The 20,683-nt window shown below is 36.0% G+C and overlaps 1 protein-coding gene across 5 annotated transcripts in view; it reads right to left on the reverse strand.

Moving 5' to 3' along the window:
* GNE (glucosamine (UDP-N-acetyl)-2-epimerase/N-acetylmannosamine kinase) overlaps positions 1-20,683 on the reverse strand; it is a 45,328-nt gene that overhangs the window by 3,857 nt on the left and 20,788 nt on the right. For 4 of the 5 annotated variants that reach the window (XM_032213381.1, XM_032213378.1, XM_032213379.1 and 1 more), the window contains exons 2-11: positions 16,400-16,608; positions 14,477-14,928; positions 13,792-13,944; positions 11,437-11,649; positions 9,544-9,631; positions 7,471-7,681; positions 5,218-5,347; positions 3,885-4,106; positions 2,586-2,768; positions 837-953 (exon numbers count right to left, since the gene is read on the reverse strand). In XM_032213381.1, coding sequence (XP_032069272.1) covers positions 837-953; positions 2,586-2,768; positions 3,885-4,106; positions 5,218-5,347; positions 7,471-7,681; positions 9,544-9,631; positions 11,437-11,649; positions 13,792-13,944; positions 14,477-14,928; positions 16,400-16,563 — 1,933 coding nt within the window. In that variant the 5' untranslated portion in view covers positions 16,564-16,608. The remainder of the gene's footprint in view (positions 1-836; positions 954-2,585; positions 2,769-3,884; positions 4,107-5,217; positions 5,348-7,470; positions 7,682-9,543; positions 9,632-11,436; positions 11,650-13,791; positions 13,945-14,476; positions 14,929-16,399; positions 16,609-20,683) is intronic. The other variant, XM_032213380.1, reaches the window with a different exon arrangement.

The raw sequence follows: 20,683 nt of genomic DNA on the forward strand, positions 1-20,683 counted from the left end.
AGGAGAAAGGAAATAAAATGGAAAAGAAGGAAAGAAAAAGAGAAAGGAAAAGAAAGGAAAAGGAAAGGAAGTTAGAAGGACAGAAAGGGAAAGGAAAGAGTTGAATAGATTGGTACTACTAAAAAAGCGAAGGGATCGTAGAAAAACTGCTGAGCCCAGAATGGGGCTTCAGACGAGGCAATGCCTGAGAAACCCCGGATGTGCAGAGAAACGCAGGCTACAACCAGCGAATCCCATTTTCCCAGGAACTGACGAAGCCCCAGAGGACCAATGGGAATTCTCCCTTCTGCAGCGTCATTGGTCTCCAGGCAGAGTCTTCCTAGATTTCACCAATCACCAGGTGGAGGAGAGAGTTCGGTGCAGAGAGAGAAGGGAGGGAGGGGGGATATTTTTAGTCACATTTAAAGACATTAAAAAACACTGCGCTGCAGTTTTAAACTTGTGCGCGGTGTTTTTTGTTACCTGCATGGCCACGCAGGTGCGCAGCTTAGAGGGAACATTGGCAAGGAGGGCTACAAAGAACCACTTTCACAGGGTGATTCTGGTGGACTGCTAGCATAGTAAATAACCTATCAAAGCTTTGCACAATTGTATTTAAGGTGATTCTCTGCACTTCTAACTATATTTTTTTCACTTCTATCCCTCCTTATCTTGCCTGGTCTATTTTTTTCCTCTCTTTGCATTTCCAAAGGAAAGTTAAAATGATTAGCGGGAGAACAAGGTGGCCTATTTTTGGTATTGTTTTATAACAGAAGCAAACAAGGATGATTCTACAGCAATATATACCACTAGCCAATATTCCAACAAAGATTTCAGTCTTAGGCTTGTATTTTTACCTGTTCTAACAATATTGTCAGCTTTTGAATTTCCTAGTTTAGCTGCCTGAATAAGATGTGCAGCAGTTATTGTATCTTCTTTTTTCATAGACATATCTCCAATCAATAATGAATCCTCTGTTTGGAGAGAAAAAATGGAAGAAAGCAGAATTAGTAATTAAGAGGCAAAACAGAGAATGCTGATTATTACATTTTACCAATCATTTAAAAAATCACAAAGAATCTAATCTAGCTATGTCATACAAAATTAGCTTTTTCTGTATCTGGAAGTTTTATCTCTATTTTCTGACATAAAATCTCACGGGTTTCCTACAGATGTAAAATGACTCCACATAAATATCAGGAAACAGTGGAATAGTCCTAATCTATTGTTGCTTTTTTAACCAGCAAACTGACTAAGCAATGCAAATGCAGATTTAACCCTCGCTTTCCTAATGCTGGATTTTATCTCCATTAAGCTCTTAGAAAGTTCTTAAATTCCCATGGACAAGGAAATCCACTTTTTTCTCTTTTTACATTCACAAATGTAATTTTAATTAATGCAATTGCCTATAAATGCACATACTGTATTCATATCCACATATGATACATTTTCTTAAGATTTTTTTATAATAGTAAAATGTAATATAAGTTAAACTTAAAGAATGAATAGAAAAGAGTAAAGTGCAAAAAAATGAGAAAAGTAAAAATATAATAAAAAAATACATAATGAATTCATCTTCATCTCAGCAACTATAAACAAATTTAGTGACTCTCCACTACCTCTGAAGTTACATTTATTTCTTTATCCCATATCCTATTTATGTATGAAAAAAATAATAAAACATCATCTTTTCAAGCTTGACATCAGCACAAAGTGCATGAAAGTAGCTAGAAGTAACAACATATTTGTTCTAACTTTGATGAAAAAAAAAACTTTATTTTTCTTCCTTTTACTTTAATCTTTAGTTCATTCAAATACTGACATAGCATTTGATTTCTCTTCATTTTTTCTTTGTCCCATCACCAAGAGTTCTTCAAGGCTTTAAGAAGCCTCTTAAAATCCTACTTCAATAAAATCCTTCTAAATCCAAAACACTCTCTTGGTTTGTACTTTGTATTTCTCTTTTAAATTTTAAAATCTCAGACAATTTCTGTTGTAGATCCGGTAAGAGATTTTTTTCTAAACCATTAACTTTCCCTGTCGATTGTAAATCCACTTCTGATACTAATCTCCATCTTGCCAGATAAAGTTTGTTTTACATCTGACATTTCTTCATAGAAACAGACATCATTACTTTGTTGATACTGTGGCTACTATTATCTAAGTCCATCCTTTCAAAGTCTCCTTCCGTATTTTTATTGACCAAATATTTTGCACCATCCACCGGCCTTTATATCGTTATTTAAAATCTTTAGTCCCCTCTAGTGTCCAGTTTTTGAAATCATGAAATTGTTCATCTATGTTATGTCTTATACAGTATATACCAAGAGATCTATTTCCTGCAAGATGATGTTTGTAGTTTATAATTAATTTTAGATCAGTGTGGATATTGGCATGCTAGATTTGCTTTTCAGTTAAACTTCCATTAATTAATTTGGCTTTGGGAAACAAAGTTAACCCATGTAAAAGCAGAAGTATTCATTCTGCTACCTTAATTAATAAATGGCAGCTATTAAATGCCAAATGTATGTGAACTTTTTTTAGGCTGCTTATGCACACCCTGCTAGTGAACATGGCTATAAACAACAGGACAGCACCTTACTTACCATCATGTAATTTCTTAGCTTCTCTCTGCAAAGCTATTCCAGAAGCATATGCCTCTATGCAGCCATGGTTCCCACACAGGCACTCGGGTCCATCCATTGCTACCACAATGTGCCCAAGTTCAGCAGCACAAAAAGAACTACCGTGAATTAATTCATTTTGATGAATGATTCCACCACCAATACCTGAAAGGAAAAACATTGGGACATTGTTGCTGAACTCTGAAGATAAGAAAATATATAGCTTTCCAAGGGATTCCTTTATCATAGGCAAATATTACATCACACTTTATTGCTCAGACTTTATTTGAGTGATTCAGTGTTTGATGGTGCTCTGTCCATCCAATTTATTTTTCAATTTATCACCCTTGCTCCCATCCTCGCTTGGTCCATTCTTGTTTGATATTCTTCAGTTTGTTTGTTTATCCAATGCTCCATTTATCAGTTTTTCCTCCTTTCCCCCACCTCTTCATAACATTATACTCTTAATACAAATAATAAAATATTTTATTGAAAGTCAGTATTATTCAATTGAACTTTTTAAAATATTGTCCTCAGTGTTCGTTAATGCCAACTGCAAAACATTTATATGTAAGAGTAAATGATGAAGATTTCTGTCCATCTATTTCATGGTTTTTGTCTTTGAAGGTAGTATTAATATATGCGTTATACTGACAGAGGTATGTGTCAACATTTGCCAGTATTATTGGAGAGATGAAAGATGGATTTGAAGAGTGTTATGAAGTGTTGCTACTGTAAAAACAAAGTAACTTGAAAACACCATTTTTACATTTCAAATATTTGAATTTCTTTTAATAATGAATTGATTTTCCTAGAAATATAATTATTATATGCATTGTTAACCTTTTAATCTTTGTATGCTATACAATGAGAAAGAGGAATTCTATCTTTTTTTCCCTGATTTATATTCTAGAATTGGAAATGAATCATGAGAAACCTTCTCTGACTCACACAAGGTGCAATGGAGGGGCTATTCCAAAGCCAAGGATTTAGCAGATCAGGTGGTCACTGCCCAGTAGTTTGCATCAGTTTAAATCTAATAAAATAACACAACACATAAATTTCCTATTATTTGCACCAATCTAAATTCCCGGCCCAAATCTGACATTCCCTGTAGTTTAAGGGGATTTAATCATGTACCCAACAGCTGGATAGAGATTATAGTCATTTACACATGATCTATTACAATAAATAAAACATTTGAATAAGTACAAGATGGAATTATTACTTGATTCCAACCAAGACTGAAAACTTCTTTCGGAAGTTTGAGGAAATCAATACCTGTGCCAGTGATAACGGTTATAAAGTCTTCCACTCCTTTCCCGTGTCCAAATTTTCTTTCTGCTAAAGCTGCACAGTTGCCATCATTATCCACCCAGACTGGCAAATGCAGGGCATCTGATATTGGTGTCCGTAAGTCAACAGCGTTCCACTCCTGAATAACTTTTGTGGAATGAAGAACAACACCTTCTCGAGGATCTACTCTTCCACCGGTAGAAATGCCTGAGGCACACAGCATATATCAAGTTATATGAAGAACAGAACTCTATTAATTCTATGTTTTTCCCTTCCCCTCCTTCGGGTTTGTGCGCCACCCTGAGTCCTGCAGGGAATAGGGCGGCATATAAATAAAATGAAACTCAAACTCAAACTCTAGCATTTTTTTAAAAAAAATCCCAAATGAAGCTTTGTTAAGTGTTAGTTTCCCATTCAGAAAAAAAAAACCTGAACAACTTCCTTCAACAACAAAACAACTAAGTCCAGCAGACATGTTTTACATTACTTTTAATTGTAAGAAGAATTCTTCAATAAACCCCCAAATAAGTAAAAACTGTTGCCATTTGGTAATTCAAGCCACCATTTGCTGTTTAAATGTTCATTATCTAATAAGATGCAGAGAGACATTGTCTGAATTCCCATATATCCTGTTGATCATACCATATCCATATAGTATCACATTCAAAAAATGCAAGACAGTATCACACAAAAAATACGAGACAGGACAAAATCTTCAAAAATTTAGAGCTGTCCTACTTATTTCAATCTTACTCTTGATGCTCAATCAATGCCTTTCTGCTATTATAATTTTGAGGGGGAAAGTATGATCGAAGACTATATATACAATTTCTAATTACCTACAGAAGTACAACTTATTATGAAATATATATGGCATAGGACTTGAAGATGTTATTTATTTATTGTCTCTGGGTCAGGTTTTGACTCGTGGAGAATGCCCGGAGAAGTCCCTGCAGTTTTCTTGGGAAAGTTTTTCATAAGTATTTTGTCAATGCCTCCTTCCTAGAACTAAGACAGAGTGACTGGACTAAAGTCACCCAGCTGGCTTTATGCCTAAGGCAGGGCTAGAACTCTCAAGTCTCCCAGTTTCTAGCCTGGTGCCTTAACAACTGCACCAAACTGGCTCTGAGAACTATATGCCAGTTTCAATATATTAATTCATTTTGCAGTCTATAAACATCGATTCCTGTTTGTAAAATTCAGCACTTAGCAAATAATTCATTTTATTATATTTGAAATGCACAACAACATTAGGGCACAATGGTTAATTCTTGCCTTCATTTCATAAAGCAAAAAATATGATGTTTATTAAACTTACCTACACCCAGAATTCTGCAATTCAGATCTACTGCTTCTGAGGCAGCTTCTATACACATCTTAAGGATCAATTCTATTCTATCCTCATAAGTTTTAGGGTTCAGTTGTATGTATTTCTTAACAATTTCACCCTAAGAAAAGAGAAAATCCCATCAAGCTCTTATTTTGAGGACATCAAATACAGTAGAGTGATAGACTATGTGCCATCAAGCCATTGTCAATTCTTATTGACCGGTCAGAATCAAAACTGAAGAGATGAGACACACATTCCATGCAGAAAGCAAAAACTTGTTGCATACAGGTAGGCCTGGCTTGCAACCCTGTAGAGTGACCATTTGAAATTATAGCAGCACTGGAAAAAGTGACTTATCACTGTTTTTCACACTTACGACCATTACAGCATCCCCATGGTTATATGATCACAATTCAGGCATTTGGCAACCAGCATGTATTTATGATGATTGCAGTGACCTGGGACCATGTGATCACCATTTGTAATCTTCCCAGTGGTCTCCAACAAACAAAGTCAATGGAAGAAACAGGATTCGTTTAAGGCTGTCTGATTCATTTAACAACTGCAGTGATTCACTTAACCACTGTGGTAAAAAATGTTGTAAAATGGGGTAAAACGTAACAACTGTCTTACTTAGCAATGGTTAATTTGGGCTTAATTGTGGCCGTTAGTCGAGGACTAACTATATGAAAAGAGAAGTCTCTGCATGTGGGTCTGCACATTCCTAGCCAGACAAACCACATCCTCAATCTCAGCTTATTGTCTTACCTGCAAAGGGGATGAGAATGATTAATCCCTTTTGCAACAAGAAAGGAACAATGTAAGGCAATCTTGGTTTAAGATGTCTTTTAAAAATTAATTAAATTAAATTAATCCTATCAGTTAAAAATTAATGAAGCAAGAGTCTTAAGGGGACAAACATCCTGTTCTTAGGAGGCCTAAACTTTATAGAAGGTACTATTAAAAAAGAGTTCCATTACACTCTGTTACAGTGAAGAGAGAAATGACTCTGCTAAACAATGCCCATCAACCGCAATTTTTACAATGCATGGTAAAAACAGTTTATTCAGTTCCAATGCTACGACAAGACCACATTGTGAGTAGCAGTGCAAAACAGAATTCATACCCAGCTACTATTTTTTTAAATTCTTCATATTTTACATAGTCCACACTGTGTTTTCTGAATCAGGCTGTATCTACATATAATAGATCTTCATTTGGTTTTAGAGCACTGTTTCACTTAAACCAATTCATCTAATGTATACATTGCACTACAGTGTAATGGAATATTTGAAAATTGGAATTATTTACTTGCATTTATATTCTACCTGTTATCCAGGACTTCATGATACGGGGTCTAGTCTCATTTTACCTCCACAACAGGGGTAGGTTAGGTTGAAAGATAGTGAATGGGATTTAATTTGCATACTGAACACCAAAACATGTTATATATTTTTAAAAAATATTTTATTTTATAGAGAATTGATATTGATCAGTATTCATTGGAACATTGTGTTATATTCTACATATTTTGTCTTTTCTTCCTCCATATTCTGGTATCAGAGGGTTCCCCCCCCTGAATATGTATTTATTACCAACATGCTACCCTCTTACAAGAAGCTGCCACATTTTAGTAAGACGGCATGCAAGGATATTATACTAACATATTTTTGGAGTATAAGACGCACCCTTTTCCCTCAAAAAAGAGGCTGAAAATCTGGGTGCGTCTTATACACTGAATACAGCATTTTTTGCCTCCTGAAACCCCACCCCTTCACTAAAATGGCTGTGCATAGCCTCTAGGAAGCTTTTAGAGAGCTCCTGGGGGTGGGCAGAAATGAGCAAAAAATGGTCAATTTTTTGCTCAATTTTACCCCGCCCCCCCACCCCCAGGAGCACTGTATAAGCTTCCTCAAGGCTATCCATGCCCTTTTTTAAATGAAAAATGGTCCCGTTTTTGCAAAAAATGCGGCGTTTTTTGCTCTTTTTGCCCTGTCCCAGGAGCACTCTGCAAGCTCCCTAAAGGCTATTCATGCCTTTTTTTTGGGGGGGGGGGAATGGCCCCATTTTCACGAAAAATTAGGCTGTTTTGGGGAGGTTTGCGGAGTGCAAAAACGTTTTTTAAAATTTTCCTCTTCAAAACCTTATACTCCAAAAAATATGGTACTTAAAATTATAAGTATGTTGTTCTCAGCAAGACACCTCCCTGTGGATATGTCATCTATTCTGATTTATAATTACCTTCATGCTGACAATTGCTACTCGGAGATTTGTTCCACCCAGATCCACTGCCAGTGCACTCTGGGTTTCTAAGATATGATCAATATCTTGGGAAATATTTTCTTTTACAGTGGGGAAGCAGAATTTCTTTTGAAGGGGTTCCTCAAGGTCAATAGATTTAAGGAACTTCAGAATTCTTGGAACAGCATTTCCATCACCATATATTTTTGAACTGTAACATCACATGGAAGAAATTATAACATTTTAAAACAGAAGGAAAGTATCTTACAAGGCAAAGCTATACATTCAGATTGTGAGTACACTAAGAGAGATGCCAGGAGGGATAAATCTTGAAAAAGTTATTTAAAAATTGTCCATGAATATATTTACAACATTGAGCTAGGAATGCTCAGGGATAATTAGTAAGAAAGAAATTAATGCTTGTATTTATTTTCATTGGAGAGGAAGACATGCACCCTGCTATCCTTCCACAAATGCCTAAAGACCTGGCCTTTTTACTATATCCAAAAGGATCGGTTTCCAAGTAAATGTGCAGAGAATTGCTATCTTATTGTTTAATTTTAATGTTAATAGAACCATGGTAGCATTAATAATCTGTGTACCTTTTTGTCAGCTAATCAGCTTGGCTTATATCTGATAATAATAGTATATTTGCTTTTTTTCTTGTTCTTCCGTATCTGTCCTGCAAATTCTAAATTAAGCATCAATGCACAGATTAATGGCAACATATGTGTAACTTGGTTCTTAATTTAATTTGTTTATTTATCCCACACTAAGGTGTCCTCAAAGAGAAAGAACCCCAGTTCATCTGAAGGAAGTTTCAAGAAGCAAAGGAAAGAAAATTGTAAGCACAGTTGTGATTACATGATTTTTCACTTAGAACTACTTTATTTAATGACCAAATTGCTGGAACCAATTGTTGGCACTAAATGAGGACTACCTATGATTGTGAGCCTAAATAGAAAAAGTTATCTACCTTAGGATGCCAAGTACATGGCATAAATTAGATCAATAATTCTAAAATCACACTTCATCAATCCTACTGTCAGATAGCAGTCACAAATTCCTGGGGCTGTCTATTACCAAGGGAAATTAAATCAGAGAAGTTCTGAACTATAGGTCATATATTGTTATGCAACACAAATTTTCTAACTTTTCTATTATAACCTTTTAAATTTGTTACGCTAACTATTGTACACTTTTATTTTTATTACAAATAAATAATAATAATTACTATCTGACTGTAAAGAAACTGTTAGTTGTCAATGCCAGATCATAACCATTCACCAATCAAGAGTCAATATGCCATAATTTCATGGATACCTTAAGGGTTCCATGAAAACAAATACACCACCATATATATGTTTGTAATAAAATACAAAGCCAGCAAAAAAGATTGGCAATCTGCAAAATGACTGCAGGGGAGAAAATTGCCCATTTGTAAAGTGTTGCAGTAGCAGACATAACCAGTTATAAAGCCCAGATTACCAAATGCTTTTTTCCATTCCTACAAGCTTATTTTACTGAACAACGTTCATTATTATTTGGACAAGTAGATTAATTTCCATACAAAATGCAGCCATATGTCATTTTTATTCTCTAAGATAGCTCATGGATCACATCTGGGTTATAAGAGTCTTCTTAAAATCAAGATGGTGCTAGAAACTAGTGTTCTGTAGGATGCCAGCTAACTGTTTTAATATAAAAAATATTTAGCTGGGCAGGGAATCTGGGATTTGCCAAGGGAAGTATCTATGGACACAATCTTCTCTCCATCCTTTATGTTTCAGGGCAAAAAAACAGGCAAGCATTTTTAAAAAATGTATGGTAGTAGTAAATCTGAAGCAAACAGATAAACATCAGCGAAATGAATTATGCAAACTGTCGTTTACGCGGTAGGACAGCATTTTTTAATACAAAGATAACATTTAGTTTATCACACAACTGCTTTCCCAATGCCTTGCATTAGCCTCTTTGTAATAAAATGATGTTCTAAAAAAATCTGCAACATATAGTAATATTTTTTCTTGGTACCTTAATTTTTCTTATACTCGCTTGTATGGCTTTACTCACCAAGGGTATTGTTTCCCAAACTGGATGTGCAAAGCTCGAAGTATCTTGTCTTGGGAATCAGCATCCCGCACGTGAAGGACATTCTCGCCTTGAAAAAGCAAACACCTCCAGAACATTAAATATCATATTAGAAGAAATTGAACTTAAAATGAAACATACTTGCTTAATAGAAAAGAACTGAACGCTGGACAAAAAAAAAATAGTATAAAAATCTGACTTTTTCACTTTTACATTGCAGCAAATGTTAGCATAATTATTTAAACAATTAAATGTCCTAAACATAATTTTGTATTTTAATTATTGTTAGTTGTCTTGATTTCTTGGTTGGATAAATAATAAAACAAATTATATCTGTGTTCTGGTTTTCATATACATTGACAAGATGAATATTTTAAAATATCATCTGCAGGGCTGAATGAATAAAAGGGTACATTCATATAAAACACAATATTTTGAATATTTTGGTTGATGGACAAATTATGTCTTTATATTCATTATATTATCCATAAATCTTTCCAGCATTCTCATCCTTAACAGACATTAAAAATATAAGCCTGCTTATTTGGTCCCTTAACTGCACAAAGCAAATTACCCAAAGAAGTGCACTGTGAAAGAATCATACAAGTAAGTAGGCTCCCTGTTTCACAGGAAGAGAAAAATAAACAAAGAAAAGAAAATATTTCCTCTAATTTTACCTTGCTTTTCTAGGCTTGTCTTCTTGATTATAGATTACAATTTTAATCAGCCCCCTGTTCAAGCCAGAAAATGTTTTGCTCCCATTGAGATACAGTGATAATAACTGCCCACCCCTGCCCCTCAATTTCCATCAATAAATTGAGTGAGATTTCTCCCTTCCAATTTTCAAATTCTCCTCTCCATTTCCCTTGCAGCTTGGCAAAGAGAGGAGAATGACAACTGAATTCAGGAACTAAATACTACTGGAAGTCTTCACTTGGGCCTTATGTTGTACTATCCAATCAACCATCATTCTTTAGCCACCTGACAATTGGAGCTTTCTCCTCTATGTTACTCTCTGCTGCTAAAGTTGCAGGACATAACCATAAATCCTCCAACACAAAACCATGTACATCTGCAACAGCATACATTTACTGGACAAACATGGAAATGTCGAGTTCTAAGAGATAGATTAAGTGCAATGTGGAAATTAGCCTGAACACCAACAACATTTTGGTTCGTGGCTGAGAACTTTGTTTTGTCATATTCAGGAAGAAAGCTTCTTTTCTATACTGCCTAGGAAATGTTAACTACAAATAGTCCTTGACTTACAACCATCTGTTTAGAGACTGTTCAAAGTTACAACAATACTGAAAAAGGGGACTTACAACCAGTCCTCACACTTTCAACCACCACAGCATCCCCATGGTCACATGACCAACATTTTGGAGCTTGTTAGTTGGCATGTATTTACAAGGGTTGCACTCTCCTGGGGATCATATGATCACCATTTGCCACCTTCCTAGTAGCTTCTGAAAAGCAATGTCAATGGGGGGGAATCCAGATTTGCTTAACCACATGATTCTCTTAACAGCTACCGTAATTCGCTTAAGAACCATGAGAAAAAAGGTTATAAAATCAGGCATAATTCACTGAATAACTGTCTTGATTAGCCATGGAGATTCTGGTCCCAACTGTAGTCATAAATTGCCAACTATCTACAGTGTATCAATTCTACATAAACAATAGCTTTCAGTTTGTCACACAGTTCTCTCCACTCTACAGATTTCAGGTTCCAGTTAAGAGCATGACTAGAGTAATGTTATCTCTAGTATGAAAAATGCATGTTCTTCCTTAGTCTCACTAAAGAATTTGACACGGCTACAGAAAGTTTTCAATTAAAACAAAGAAACCTAGTGCTAGGCCGTTTTTAAATACCTGTTTCTCTCCCTATCTGACGGGTTCCAAGATTGATGACAGGAGTTCCAAAGGCCCCAACTTCTCGTACGCCACAGCTGCTGTTCCCAATCATGCAGCCTGCATGAGCCAATAGCTGAATGAACTGGTCGAAGGGAACATTTTTTACTGCACGGAAATTTGGGTGATGTTCAATACCTTTCTTCCTCATTACCCGAACCATTTCTTTGCTCCCTAGCATAAAAAAAACAATAAGACTTTTAATGTATTTTGAATAAGCGTACGAGGACTATGAAGGTTTATAGAAATTATTACAAGCCACTTTGCATAATGAAATCAGAGGTGAATCTGATCAATTATTGTAATTCCTTTTCAAGATGATCTTTATATCAGGGTTCCAAATAACATACACATAATAAATAGAACTCCAAGGCAGGTAGATTCCTCAAAGAACTGGTTTATTGGATATATCAGTGTTGGCGAACCTTTTTGGCACCGAGTGCTGAAGCAGGAGCACACACATGTGTGTGCCAGAAACCAGAAGAGTAGCTGCCCGTTGCGCATGCACACGCTGGGAAGATGATCTTCCGGTTTTCAGCACCGGCCAGCTAGTCTTCGCGTGCGCATGCATGCCAGAACCCGGAAGACCAGGTGGCCGGTGTGCATACACATGCCAGACACCAGAAGATCATCTTCCCGGCATGCACATGCGCATCGGGCGCTGTTCTTCCAGTTTCCAGTGCTCCTGTGCATGTGAAGACCAACTGGACATCATGCCAGAACCCAAAAGAGCAATGGGCAATGGCTCATGTGCCCAGAAAGATGGCTCTGTGTGCCACTTCTGGCACGCATGCCATAGGTTCACCATCACGTGGATATATCATATTGGCACAGGCTGGTGAAAACTGACTCAGAATATTTCCATGGTTTTCACCTAATTAAAAGTAAAAGGTTTCCCATCTTCCCCAAATAATTAGTCACATGGTGCAATCATCGATCTTCCAGTTGCCTGGTAACTTCGCTCCTCCGACCACTGTGGGAACATCCTTGGTTCCCAAGAGAAAGTACCATATTTTTTGGAGTATTAGACGCCCCAAGATTTTGAAGAGGCAAAAATGGGCCCTTTTTTTTTTTTTAAGGACATGAATAGCTTTTAGGAGGCTTATGGAATGCTCCTGAGGGCTGGTGGGGGCAAAACTGAGTACTCTGAAAGTTCTTAAAAGCTATGCATGGCCATTTTGGTGAAGGGGGCGGGGCTTCAGGATGCAAAAAAACGCTGTATTCAGTGTATAAGATGCACCCAGATTTTCAGCCTCTTTTTTGAGGGAAAAAAGGTGCATCTTGTACTCCGAAAAATACAGTATTTTGTTTTGGCTACAAACCCCATCTACCTCTAGTCCCCCCTCCCTATCCTTCAGCTCATGTATGGCAACACTGAAGTTCAGAAAATGGCCTTGCTCAGACCAGCTTCTAGGTTGACATTTTATGTACCACATTCTGCATATTTGTGTAAGAAATGTCTGACTACATGGGCAGAAAAAAAGGCTTCCACTTAATTCAAGAGTCTTTTTTTAGCTTTCAAAAATGCATTCGTTTCTAAAAATCTCCAGTGTTAATATGAAGCAACCCAACAGATACAGAATTGGGATCTGCCAGATAGTTTTATTCCTGGATTAGTTCCTAATCATATATTCGACATCTGAATAAAAATTAAAGAGAATGAATGTGACTTAGATTGGGAATTAAATCCCTCTTTTATGAGCAAAACAAATGTGGGCTTAAAGATGATTTAAACTTTAGATGGGGAACACGACACTTCATTTTACATAAGAGGATAGAAACTTGGGGAAGTTTTATAAAGTATCAGAGGACACAAAGGAAGCTGAATTGTCATGAATATTCATCAGCGAGAGTTGTCGCTTAACGATCACTTGTTCAGTGACATTTGAATTACGATGGTGCTGAATAAGCAGTACTTATGAACCATCCTCAAAGCTCCAACCACTACAGCATCCCTGTGGTCATGTGATCACAGCCTGGAGGCTTGGCAATGCAATATCTCAGTCACACAATTACCATTTGCAACCTTCACTGCCAGCTTCCACAAGTAAAGTCAATGAGGAAACTACCAGGATTTAATAACAGTGCAGATTTTGCTTAATAACATCAACTAAAAGTCCCAGAACTGCTGTCACTAAGCATCACAATCATGTGAATTCCACTTTGCAACCACATTGCTTAGTGGTCCTAAGTATTGTTGATGATCAAGGATTTGTGTCAAAGAAGTGAAAGTATAATAATTATAGCACTATTGCTTAAATTTTATACATATTTTTACATATGCGTTAACATATTCATAACAGTCCAAACACTCACCTGCATCAATATTTGGGAATAAAATCAAAGTCCTCTTGTTAAAAGAGATGAGGGCATCCAAAGTCAATTCAAACATCTTTACAGAATGTTTTATGTCTGTGGTCACAGGATGCTGTAAAGCGATTATATACTCTTTTGGCTTCACGTCTTCACCTGTGAAAACAGTGCAAATGTACTCAATGCATGCATACACACTTAAAAAGCAAAACTGAGTTACAAAAAAACAATAAGTACAGTATTCATTTAAAGACCACAGTGTTCTCTTAATGACATTCAGAAAAAACAGTTGTAATGTCAAATCTGGTCATGTGATGTCTCAATTTATGACCACAGTCATAATTCCAAACTCACTTACAACTGTAGGTCGAGGACAATCTGTAATAAGATCCCTTTTTCACATTATAATGTGAAAAGTACACTGATAAGATTAATCTAGACTTCTGTTCCATGGTGCAGCTGTGGAATTTATATATTATAAATTCTAATATATAATCCAAAGACAAGCATTTTTGGTACATCAAACCAAATTGTAACTACCAACTATAATGGCAAACCCCCACAGATAAATCTCTTTTGGTTATGTGCCTGGGATTATACAATAAGATTATGGGGCAATACCAATTTGATGGGTTGCACTCTGCTTCATGAAATTGTAGCATTACATATACATACACAACTCATTTACCTAACCACATCCGAATAACGCTCATATAATCCTTATTTTTGGCAAACAGCAGCTTATCATACGAAGGGCATCCTGCCAGAAGGATGCGATCGTGGTCTTCACACATAGAGATCAAATGCTGTTCTGCACTTCTTGTGCAACACACGTGGTAATGAGCCAGCTTGGTAATGGCGTGCCTGATGGAATCATCTATGGTCCCGCTGACTTCTCCACCTTCAATGTGAAGAATTCGAATGTTCATTAAGGCAGCAGATGTAGCTAGCGCTAAAGCATCAAACCGGTCTCCATGGACTATCATTATGTCAGGTTTCAGGCGATTGAGCACATCGGGCAACTTGACTAAGGCAAGACCAACGGATTCTACCATAGCTGCTTCATCTTCTCCTCTTACTATTGTATGTAATCTGGTGTGGATGTCAAAGTCATCTTGTTCAATCATACGGTAGGTATTCCTGGAAAGAGGCAAGAGGAAAAGTGCTCAGACTGCACTGACATATACTTTAACATCAAAGTGACAGATTCAGTATGCTACTTTCTAAAATTAATGGTAAAATCAATATATTTCTCTGACAAGACAATGATGAGTAGTATGAATAATTTTGATCCGAAGAAATTTAATAATAGTAATAATAATATGACTGTGACAAAATAGTACCTCTTTTATTATTAATAAAACCATTCTTTAAGGCCTGTACAGGTAGTCCTTGGCATATGACAATAGTTGAGCCCAAAATGTCCATTGCTAAGCAAGACAGTTAAGTGAGTTTTATTCCCATTTTACAACCTTTCTTGCCACAGTTGTTAAGTGTTAGCAGGTAGTAACATGGTTGTCAAGTGAATCTTGCTTGTCAGAAGGTTGCAAAAAGTGATCACATGATCCCTGGACATAGTAACTATGATAAATACTTCTTAGTTACCAAGTGCCTGAATTTTGATCATGTGACCATGGGGATGCTGCCACAGTCATAAGTGTGAAAAACTGTCATAAGGTCACTTTTTTCCAGTTCCGTTGTAACTCTGAACGGTCTCTACATAAATTGCTATAAGTCCAGAACTATCTGTATCTGCAGTGCCCCCCCAAGAAAAGTATAGCAAGCATCTGTTAAGTCTCATGATACCTGTTCCCAAATATTAAGAAATGCTGACTTCAGAAATTATTGAGAAATGCCTACATTTTGAGGAAACATTTCTTCAAAGATATCTTTGCAAAAATGAAGAACTGGGACAGATTATCACTGGTTTCTGTTGCTATTCTCAAAATCATTAGAGCAGGAAATTTTATCATTGTTGAACCTAAAAAGATAGAGATCTGAAGTATGGATTCCTGGTAAGCCAGCTTGATATTATTATAAGAGGGGAATGATTCAAATATATGAATTGGTTCTTATTTGCTTTGACAACTCCATAACATTTGTAGGATCAGCACTTATTCTAAATCAATACAGGTAACCTTCATTTAAAGAGCAGCCACTTAACAACTGATCAAAATTAAGAGACATTAATTTTTTTTTACTTATGACTCAGAGTTACGACCACTGCATGCTCACTTCACTTGTCATCCCATGATGACATGATCTGGGATATTTGATAACCAGCTCACATTTACCACTAGTTACAATGTACCATGGTCGCATGACTATGATTTGTGACTTTTTTGTCAGTTTCTGGCAAAAAATGCCATTCAGGAGGATCAATTTGCTTAATGATCAGGTGGTTTGCTTAATGACAATTACTTGCTTTACAACCATCATAAAAATGGTTTTAAAGGTGGTGACCAAATGACTTACAATCAAAATTTCAGGCCAAGTTGTGGCCATTAAGTGAGGACTATCTTTGAACCTGGAACAAAGAAAACAATCTTAAGAAAACCCGTCCCCACCATTCCAGTTAAGCATGTTTGAAGAAATAAAGTATGCCTCTTACCCATAGTCATCAATCAGATGAGAGCCCAGAACCACAATATCCAGTTCAAAGAACTGTGGTTCTGTTTTAAGGCCAAACATAATTGGGGCCAATTTTGAATAATCTGCTCTGTTACATGTAGCAACACAAACTCGAAGTTTCCGGTTATTTCCATTCTTCTCCATTACTTCTTTTTGTTTTTGCTTAGCAAGGGTCTTGAAATAAAGCTCCTGCAATATAATTATACAGGGGTTCATGTAGAGTATATTGAACATAGTAATAGATTTATATAGCAATAGCACTTAAGATTTATATACCACTTTACAGTGATTTACATCCCTCTCTAAGTGGTATACAGAGTCAATCTATTTCCCCCAACAATTTGGGTCCTCATTTTACCCACTTCAGAAGGATGGAAGGCTGAGTCAACCTTGAGCCTGGTGAGATTTGAACTGCCAAATTGCAGGCAGCCAGCAGGTAGCAGAAGTAGCCTGTAGTACTGCACTCTAATCACTGCACCACTTTCCATTTAGACAAGAAATTAACTGGATTTGAAGCCAGAAATAAACTTTATGTATAATGCGTTTAGAGGCAAAAACTAGTTAAATGGCATTTCATGTTTGATCGTATTATATTATTTGTTATATAATTGTTCCCATACATAATTCTTGCACCAATGATGGAGAAATACTTGCTCCATAATTCTCCTCCTTTTTTAACTATGAGCCACTTGAATATAATTAGACCAACTGAAGCTAAATTATACAGGATATAGACTTAGAATTATTACTTTCAGTAACACTAATGGATGAATCATAACGAGCTGAGGTCAAATTCATTTTAAAACCTCTAGCTATTAAAATTTTAAAGTATGCTGCCTACAATATTTTTAAAGGTTTCCAAGTATTTCAAGTAATTGGTTCCAAGTACAGTAATGAATAGGAATTTTTCAGTAATCAGATTTTGAGTCCATCGAAAGCAAAAGGGGAAAAAGGAACTATTACTCTCTTATAAAACAATATATAATCAGTTGAAAAAGGAAATTTTGGAAAGAAGGTTAAATTACTCTTTAATTGGTTGACAGGATTATGTCATCAAGTCTCAAGTTTTTTTCTGCTTCCGCTAAGAAAAACTATATTTATTTTGTAACGTGTTTTTTATTTTTAAAAAATACATCTGTAATTATTTATCTGTCACTAAGATTATTTCTCATGCAAAGTTTTTCTGAAATGAAAGGAAACAGCAACATAGAACAACTCATCTTTTTGCTAGCTTACAGAAGGAAAAAGATTTTCTCTTGTCAGTTCCCCACTGATAAGAGAATACAGAATTCTCACATCAATCCCACGCAGCAGGTCTCATCATATCACAGCTATTTGAATCAGATATTGTTTCCTTTTTATACTACAAATGCTTAAGATCTTTCTATACATTTTATTTTGAATTTATTTCTTTAAATTTGGAGGAAGGAGCTCCTCTAATCACAATTCATTTTTTTGTTGCACAGTGTTAATATACAGAAATATCACTTTTGCTTTACCATGTGGAAAAGCAGCTATAAATTTGTAATAACTAAACAGCTTCCTACTATAGTCTATTACAAAACAACTTTTCAATCCTTTCAGTGAACCAAAATATTTAACATGCCAAATCTCCAATTTCTTGGTGTCTACGTACAAGCCAAGACAGTAAGGATTTTTTTCCTCTCACTCCTACACATTTCACTAACATTTATTATTTATTCACTTTATTGAATTTATTAAGACCTCCCAACTCCAAAATGTCTCTGGATGGCTTGACCCTGAAATAAAGGCAATGTTGTATATTTGAATAAACATGATTCAGATTCTGAAATGCCAGATGTTGACTGACCACCATTTATGACATAGAATGCTTACACCAGAGATCATGTAGCTGAGAGGCAAGATTTATTTTCTCTTAAAGGGAAATGAAAATAACTAGATAACAATTTTGGAAATCCAAAGATAATTTTTCCTACAATTCATACAACTCCTCCACAACAGTACTATAATTGTATAGCTAAATTATTGTGGTATTATTCAAATAGAGAACATAAAAACCAGACATTTAATATTTTTCAGGCTAATCCAGATCAGTTGTGTTGATCTATTTAAAACAAATTAATGTGACAACATGCTACAAGAACCGATTATATTAGAATGCTGTCTTTCCCCAGAACAGTAATTAAAAGTAGAGAAAAATTCTTTTTTAATATCCAAAAGAACAACTTTCTATTAACATTTAAGGCAGTCAAATTTGCTTCAATCATTTATTCCACTTTAATACAAAGAAACTTTACTTACCTCTGCTTTATTGTGCAAGTAAAGATTAAATATTAGTATTTGGTGATATCTGCCTCAGATATCACCGAATAAATAACCAATGCGCAATTATTAACTCACAAATTACTGTTCTAGTATTATGTAGTTTTCTAATTAGATATATGCCAAATAATTAAATTAACCCTTTAAATAAGAAAGTATGTTAAAAAATTTGGTCAATTTAAATCAGGGGTAGTCAACCTTTTTATACCTACCGCCCACTTTTGTTTCTCTGTTAGTAGTAAAATTTTCTAACCGCCCACCGGTTCCACAGTAATGGTGATTTATAAAGTAGGGAAGTCAATTAAATTTGAAAAAGGAAAGTGCTTCAGTATCGGACAAAACCTGTACCACCCACCATTAAAGCTGGAACGCCCACTAGTGGGTGGTAGGGACCAGGTTGACTACCACTGATTTAAATGCTGACTGAGCAATGGAATGCAAAATAGAATTCCAACAGCTTAGTAGGAAATTAAATTCTATAAAATAGAAAAGCAATGGAAATAAAATATGTATACTTTCTGAACCTGCTTTTACCCTTCAATTCATTTGGTTTTATTAAGTGTCAGACATAATGTCTCTGCAGAAGGAAAATAAGGATAGATTAAACACATGTATCACTTAATCTACTCCCGAATGCAACCATCACAGATCATGTTTTTTCTTATTCAAATTGCTATTGATTTTTGTTATATATCTTATAGCAATAGCAATAGTAGTTAGACTTATATACCGCTTCATAGGGCTTTCAGCCCTCTCTAAGCGGTTTACAGAGTCAGCATATTGCCCCCAACAACAATCCGGGTTCTCATTTTACTCACCTTGGAAGGATGGAAGGCTGAGTCAACCCTGAGCCGGTGAGATTTGAACAGCCGAACTGCAGAACTGCAGTCAGCTGAAGTAGCCTGCAGTGCTGCATTTAACCACTGTGTCACCTCGGCTCTATATTTTTATCTGCCATGTTTGGTTGCCATATTTTTTTCATTTGATTTAGAGGAAAACAACTTTAGAAACTATTTAGAAACTGCAATCAGTGCACATTTTTCAGACTACGGTATTTTACACTTAAATCAATTACAATGACTTCCAACTTGTTTAACGGCTAACTCATAAGGATGGTGTTTACCTATATTTTAGGGCCACCGATATTTGAAAGAATAACTCCTCCCTGACTGCGTCTGAAGTGAAGTTTTAAAAGTTTATTTACCATAAAAAATCAAAAGGTCTGGTTGATGGAAATCTGAGTTGTTTTCCACGGCAGCACCTACATAGTATGGTACTTGCAGTACTACACGCCCTAACCAAACCCCCAAATCTACCTCATGGGTGTCCAACTTTTTGGCTTGCTTTGGCTGCATTGAATGAAGAGGAATTATCTTGGGTCACATATACAGTAATGCTTGATTTATGCCTACAATTGAGCCCAAAATTTCTATTGCTAAGTGAGACATTACGTTAATTCTGCCTCATTTTACGATCTTTCTTGCCACAGTTAAGTGAATCACTTCAGTTGTTAATTTAGTAACAGGGTTGTTAAGTGAATCTGTCTTCCTCACTGACTTTGCTAGTCAGGTCAGAAGAACACATGACCCCGGGATACTGCAAAGGTCATAAATAAGAGACAGTTGCCAAGCCCCTGAATTTTGATCGCAGGACTATGGTGATGCTGCAACAGTCATAAGTGTGAAAAACAGCCGCAAGTCACTTTTTTCAGTGCCACTGTAGCTTTGGTCACTAAATGAACTGTTGGAAGACAAGGATTACCAATAAAATATATAATATAGTTAATGTATATAATTTACACAATGTTAAAAGTTAACCATCTTGTGAGGGCCACTTTACTAGTTGTCTAGGGCCAAATGTGGCCAATGGGCCACAAGTTAGACATACCTACTCTAGATAGTTCACAATAAAAATTCATAAAACAACTCCAGCAACTTTCTCCCAAAACTCAAAATCAGCC

Source organism: Thamnophis elegans, chromosome 3 (assembly GCF_009769535.1).
Source record: "Thamnophis elegans isolate rThaEle1 chromosome 3, rThaEle1.pri, whole genome shotgun sequence".
Lineage (NCBI taxonomy): Eukaryota > Metazoa > Chordata > Lepidosauria > Squamata > Colubridae > Thamnophis > Thamnophis elegans.